The 6,629-nt window shown below is 48.6% G+C and overlaps 1 protein-coding gene across 1 annotated transcript; it reads right to left on the bottom strand.

The window, feature by feature from the left end:
- Positions 1 to 2,216: 2,216 nt before the first annotated feature.
- Positions 2,217 to 6,335, bottom strand: LOC122918114 (lymphotactin-like). Its single transcript, XM_044266271.1, has 3 exons — positions 6,112 to 6,335; positions 3,538 to 3,652; positions 2,217 to 2,565 (listed from the first exon to the last, which is right to left on the bottom strand). Exons 1-3 carry the CDS (start codon positions 6,170 to 6,172, stop codon positions 2,403 to 2,405), a joined length of 339 nt encoding a protein of 112 aa, XP_044122206.1. The 5' UTR covers positions 6,173 to 6,335; the 3' UTR covers positions 2,217 to 2,402.
- Between the last annotated feature and the right edge of the window lie 294 nt (positions 6,336 to 6,629).

Below are 6,629 nucleotides of genomic sequence, written 5' to 3'. Positions count from 1 at the left end.
CAGGGCAGAAACGGTGTTTTACTTATCCTGATATATCCAGAGCTTAACACAGTGCCTGCCCTGAAGAAAGTTCCCCAAAATGTTTGCTGAACTGAACATCCTTTTTTTTAAAAAAAAAAGTTTAGTTTGAGGGTTCCTGGGTGGCTCAGTCAGGTAAGCATCTGCCTGCGGCTCAGGTCATGATCCCAGGGTCCTGGAATTGAGCCCCAAATCAGACTCTTTGCTCAGAAGGGAGCCTGCTTCTCCCCCTGCCACTCCCCCCTTCTCTCCATCTCTCTCTCGCTCTCTGTCTGTGCCAAATAAATAAATAAAATCTTAAAAAAAGATTTTTTAATCTTTTAATCTTGATAAAATCTTTAAAAAAGATTTTATTTATTTATTTGGCACAGAGAGAGAGTGAGAGAGGGAACACAAGCAGGGGATAGGGAGAAGGAGAAGCAGGCTCCCGCGGAGCAGGGAGCCCGATGCGGGGCTCGGTCCCAGGACCCTGGGATCATGACCTGAGCCGAAGGCAGAGGCTTAACGATGGCCCCATCCAGGTGCCCCTGAAATTTTTTTTTTAGTTTATTTTGAGTTAAATATAATTTTAGAACTGCAGAAGAGTAAACATAGAATGAAGGAAAGAAGGGAACGTGTCTTCTTCCTCCACTTCTTCAGCAGATATCAACGACGCCCTACAGCTCTGTCCTGGGCCCTGAATGATACACACGAGCAGTCCCCAGTCTAATTGTGGGGGAGGGGAGGGGAGGACACAGAGAGCCAAGCAAGCAATTTCAGTACGAACTGATACATTTTAGAGTAAATGTTAGTACAAGATGTCATCAGAGCACAGAGTGGTGGCAGCCCCTAAGAACAGAAAATAATATTCTGAGATCTCTTCTTCTTACAGTGTTTCTTCAAATTGAATTAAATCCAAAAAACCACCAGACGACAGCTAGCAAACTCAGGTCCTACACAAACAAATTCAAAAAATCCAGTCAATTAGTTAAAAGCTACGTGCCCCACTTGGCTGAAATCCCTTGACATCATACAGCAGCCCCAGGTGATACGGTAAGTGAGCGAGATGTGCGTACCCGTAGTCTTCCATTTGTCGCGTCATTATTATCTCATGGAACCCTCTAGGGTCTGGGACACATTTGGGAACTCAGCTACACACCTCAGCCCAGAATCCGTTCCCTTCCTCTCCTATGACTATGCTATGTGTCATCCCTCGTAAAGCAAGTATTTTCTTCTTAGTGTTTTTCCTTCAAGACCAGCTTTGAAAATTATCGTGGGCAAACAGAAGCAGGAGAGGACAGATGCGCCCACCTTTGCTGGGAAGCAGCTTTCTAATGCTTCCACTCACGGCGACGGCGGTGAGCAGACCCCAGCCAGCTGCCCTCAGTTCTTCTCTGTGAGCCCTTGATACTGGTGACCGGAGAGTGGTAAGTACTCGCTCTTGCCGCGAGATGATCGGGGCACAGTTAGAGTCAGAAGCGGATGTGTGCACCGCGGCCCACTTGGACAGTATAGGCATAAACGTGAATCAAATTGGTAATTTAATGAAAATACAGCGACGCATACATCTGGGCTACTGAATGCCTAGATGAACACTTGACTAAAACTTTAGCGCAAGCTGTGATCACATTCAAGAAGGTCCCGAGTGGACAGGGTTTGAGGACAGAGGACCGACAGACAAGCACACCTAGATACAGCAGTGATGATTACAGACATCACAGAAAGGCAGCGAGGTCATGGCGCGCTTCAAAGAACACTGCCTGTTATTTGAATAAAATATCCTTTCACCGAAAGTCTAACGTTTGCTACCTTGACAAATCAGAGACCTGACAAGCCCTGTGTTTGTGTCCTTTCTTAGGAAATGAAAAGCAGCACAGAGAGGGAAGAGAATTTGCTAGAGATCAAACACGAGTGAAGCCGCTCTTCAGTGGGGACCCCCAGAATGGAAACACAGTGACCGTTGGCTTCCTTCTGCCCTATTGCATCAATAGAACTCTATTATGAAGACAGGTGAAATAGCTCTTAAATTGTTGCCATTGTCACAATTGTCACTTGCAAGCTGGAACCTAAGAATGATGACCAAATAGGTTTCATCTCTGGTAAAGAGCAGCCAAAATCTCTCCCATCATGGATACCATCAGAGGGACATACAGTTAGGAGAGAGACAGAACATAAATGATATGTTACCTTTCCCAAAATGTAGCGAATAGACTTTGAGATTATCCTTAATAATAAATATTTATTAATGAAACATCCAAGTGGAGAAAGGCATGAAAAATAACAATACAAGAAAGTAAGGTGGCTCACACAGCACTTTTATAAAAAGTGAACATAATCAAATTAGTCCAGGAGTTTTATAAAGGGAAACGAGCTGGCTGGCCAGTGACGTGAGCGGCCAGAAGGGCCTACGCGGTCAGGGTTACAGCTGTGTTGGTGGAATATTGGGCTCCTGTAGGCTTGGTCTGTTTCACGTTTCTCCTGGTAGACTTGTCCACACCCTCTATGGCCTTTTTCACCCAGTCAGCTTGTGGGTCAGCGCAGATTTTAAAGCCACGTCTGGTAATAAAGCTGCAAAGCAAGGAAAAGACAGTTAGTCACATCCCCACACCTTGGAGCCAGGAGTTCGGATCAGACCAGATGCAAGAGATTTCGTGCAGAAATTGCTCTCCAAACCTTGACACCAGAAATGAAAACCTTTCTATTTGAACACAAAAGAGAAATACGTCCAGGAAATACCCTGGTGCCTCTTAACAGTAGGACGGCTCCCTTCTGTCAGCCCTTGGTAGGGACAGAGAAAAAGCAAAAGGCTGTTGCTGCGGCCTCCTGAGTCTCAAGGAAAAGGGGAAAGCCGGCCCCCTTCGCTCATCATGATCTCAGACACCTCAGTCCATGCGAGCTGCCGACGGCTGGACCTACACCGGACCTTGCAGGTCATCCAGTTCCGTTATTACATTTCTCTTCCTTTTCACATCTGAACACACTTCTCTTGTTTTCTGGACAAGGGTGATTTCTTTATTTACTCTCTTTGGGTAAAACTGCAATTACGTGTTGGGAGGAGCTGCTACTCTGAAAACGAGACCCTGAAAGAGAATGGCACTGGGGAGGCTAGTTTTTCGCACATTTCCTTGAGCTAAGGTAAGTGATAAAACACGGCACTGTACCGCACCCTGGCACACCCTAAGGAAAGGGAAGGGAGGAGGGGGGAGGAAGGGGCGAGAAGCCTCCCACACCGGTGTGGCCCTACGGCCAAGTCCTGAGTCAAACCAGCCATCTCCAACCCTAACCCTCCGAACTGAGCACCGCAGCCGTCCGTCCCAGTCAGATTCTTGTGCTAAACCAAATCGAGAGGAGGATAACACTCCTTACTCGATTGTCAAATTTTCCCGGTAATTGTTACTTGATGCTACAGGAAGCCATGGTTAACTAGAACAAAGGGGCGGCTGGGTCCCTTGAGGTCCCCCCACGCCGGCTTCCTGAGGAGGGCAGTGTTTCTCCACAGCGGGTCCTACCCGGTCCCCGGCCCCGGGGACACCAACTCACATCACTGCTCTCATGGGGCCCTCCTTGATAGTGTAGGTCTTGATGTTTTTAATGGGCAGTCTCTTGGTCGTTAGACTCACACAGAAGCTCTTTTCCAGGACTTCACTCCCCACACCTGGCAAAGAAAACCGAGCAGACAAACCGTAAATGATCTTTCAAACAGCACGCACGCTACGGGGCTAAGAACAAAATAACAGAGAGTGATGCGGTGGAGAGAGATTTGGGGAAGGCAACGTTGAATGTCGGGAGACGCACACGCTGTCGTAAATGTGAAGGTGCGAGTTCCATGAAGACGTGGTGCTCAAACGCTCCCTCTTCAAGAGAAATCCACCCCCACCCCAAGAGGATTTCTAGACTTCCGTTCAGAGAGCCGTCTTGCCTTGGAGAAGGCAGCCTTGGGAGAATTGATAGTATGAGAGGTTTGCTGGAATGTAATCAAGGTTTCTAAGCGCTGGTTTTCTCCTAAGCAAAACGGTATTTGTCTCTCAGGGAAATGATGCTAAAAGCATGTAAGGAATCGTCGATGAGGACCAAGTTGGATCTCCGCTGTTGCTGATACCAGACTTTGAAATTTTTTTTAAAAGATTTTATTTATTTATTTGTCAGAGAGAGCGAGCACAGGCAGACAGAGTGGCAGACAGAGGGAGAGGCAGAGGGAGAAGCAGGCTCCCCGCCGAGCAAGGAGCGCGATGCGGGACTCGATCCCAGGACACTGGGATCACAACCTGAGCCAAAGGCAGCGGCTTAACCAACTGAGCCCCCCAGGCGTCCCGATACCAGACTTTTTTTAAACATGAAACTACATACAAGGGATTTGTCAGCTAGCTACGCCCCTCGCTGTCTCTGCTTTCCGGCGTTCCCAGTGACCCGTCCACGTGTCCTTTGCCCCCGTCTTTGCCAATTTATGTTTAACGCTGAGCTGTCTCTGAGCCCAGTGAAGGACAGGGATCTTTTCTTATATTTTTCTCATTACTTAGGAAACAATATTTTTCTCTGAGAAGTACCCAACGTGGACTCCAGGACCAGAGAATCCCACTAGACTCCAAAGCCCCAAGCCACAGTGTTCTCAGAGAGGACATCACCTTCACGAACGTTGCAAAGCAGAGTCGGAGCAGACATTGCTTTTCAGGCGTGCGTGGAGGCTAAGCCCCAGGGGCAGGTACAAAGGTCGTTCAGGGAGGAAGCTTGGGAAGTGACCCACCTGTCTGCGGTCCTCCTCTGTCTCCAACAGAGGGTCGCTGTCCCCACCCATGCCTGAGTTTCCACCAAACAGCAGACTTTTTGTCTCGGCAAAATGGCAGCCACATTGCAATATTTGGCCTCATTGACTTGCCTTAAAGTTGGTTTCCTCAGTACTTATTTTGCCCACAGTGTCAGGGAATTCCAGACCTACCACCTCTATTCATGGACTCCCTTAGGGATCCAGGATCAGATTCAGATATCCTATTCTACGAAGTAAGGCTATAAACTAGGAGGTCGAAAGGAGAGTTGACTGAAACACTAGTTACACTGAGAGATATTCTCTCTCATCGCCGAGCCACAAGAACTATTCTTCAATTAGTTGGAGGAAAAAATGACCCTTGAAGACAATACGTGTAGGACAGTCAGGTGAGGCTCAGCAGAGCTGTCTCAGGTGGTGTCCTGGCAGGTTTCTCTGAACGCATATGCGCCACTGGTCTATTTGTTAGCACCTGACATATGATCTCTTATAAATTAAAGAAGTTTGTCATTAATGGGAACAATGTTCATAGCAGTAAAAATAGACTCTCCCGTATACTCGAAGGTAATATTGATCTCCTAGGTATGAAGGCATGAGCTCCCAATCATTCTTTTCAATAGAATTATTGATTCTCTTCAGAATATACAACCTCCAACTCATCTCCACATTGTGACTAAACTTCCAAAAACTTTGAGAATTTATCAAGATTGATATCAAATAGGCAAAAACTACAAGGGCACAAATAATCATCACCACCATTCCACAGCTCACATTAATCAAGAAATTATTGCTGGGACGCCTGGGTGGCTTAGTCGTTAAGCCTCTGCCTTCATCTCGGGTCAGGATCTCAGGGTCTGGGATCGAGCCCCGCATCGGGCTCCCTGCTCGGCGGGGAGCCTGCTTCCTCCCGCTCCCACTCCCCCTGCCGTGTTCCCTCTCTTGCTGTGTCTCTCTCTGTCAAATGAATAAGTAAAATCTTAAAAAAAAAAAACTACTACTAGTGAGGAAATTCGATAAGTATTCCTAAATTGTTGGATTTTATTTTTTTTCCTTTTAATCCCAGGTGAGAGTATCTGTCATTATGTTCAACTTATAAGTATGCGTAGGTCCAGAGAGGTTGAGAAATTTACCCCCAATCACGTAATTATGAAAATTAGGAGCCAGATTGTAAGCAAGTTCTGTCTGTCCTCAGGACCCATAAAGTCCCCGGACCTCAGTTTTCATTCCCGTTTTGCTCACAGGCAGTCACAGGCGCCCCCCGAAAAAGCCGTTGACCCCCGTCAACCCCTGAGTCGAGGCCGGGACGTGTGCCCGCCGGCCCGCAGGCCTCTCCCAGACGGAACGTCCCCGCTTACCTTCCACGAGGAAGTCAGAGAGGAGGCAGACCCCGAGCAGGGCCAGGAGGAGAGGTCTCATGGCTGAGTGGTGCGGAGCCGGGCGAGGAGGAGCCGGGCGAGGAGGAGCCGGGCGAGGAGGAGCCGGGCGAGGAGATGCTGAGGAGCCGGGCTCGCAGGAGCCTCTTTATGCGTCCGGCGGTCCGCGCACTTCCTGGGGCGAGAGGGGCCTTTCGGGGTGGGCGTGTGGCTGTGGAAAGTCTGTGCAGCAGAGAGGGTTTTTTCTCTAACATAAGTTCCTCTGCCTCCGCTCACACAACCTCACACCTTGTGGCCTTTGCCCCCGCTGCTGTGGTTAAGGTGTCAATAAAACCAAATGTGAGCACAGAGGAACGTGGCTGTCGCATCTCCCACTACCCGAAATACAAATCTTCCACCGCAGGCCCCAGGCCACATCACCCCACGGCCCACCCGGGGACAGTAAGGAAATGGGGAGCGGTGGTCACTGTGGTCCTGCTCCCCGCCGTGTCCCGTGTCAC

The sequence above is a fragment of the Neovison vison genome, chromosome 10 (genome assembly GCF_020171115.1).
Source record: "Neovison vison isolate M4711 chromosome 10, ASM_NN_V1, whole genome shotgun sequence".
Classification (NCBI taxonomy): domain Eukaryota; kingdom Metazoa; phylum Chordata; class Mammalia; order Carnivora; family Mustelidae; genus Neogale; species Neogale vison.
Note: the sequence above shows the minus strand (reverse complement) of the source record. Positions and strands in the feature narration are given on the sequence as shown.

Excerpts from the sequence above, each read along its gene's own strand:
- LOC122918114 (XM_044266271.1), bottom strand. The coding sequence starts at position 6,172 with ATGAGACCTCTCCTCCTGGCCCTGCTCGGGGTCTGCCTCCTCTCTGAC. Across the intron at positions 3,653-6,111 it reads CTCTGACTTCCTCGTGGAAG|GTGTGGGGAGTGAAGTCCTG; the intron begins GTAAGCGGGGAC and ends TTTCTTTGCCAG. Across the intron at positions 2,566-3,537 it reads GGCCCCATGAGAGCAGTGAT|CTTTATTACCAGACGTGGCT; the intron begins GTGAGTTGGTGT and ends CTTGCTTTGCAG.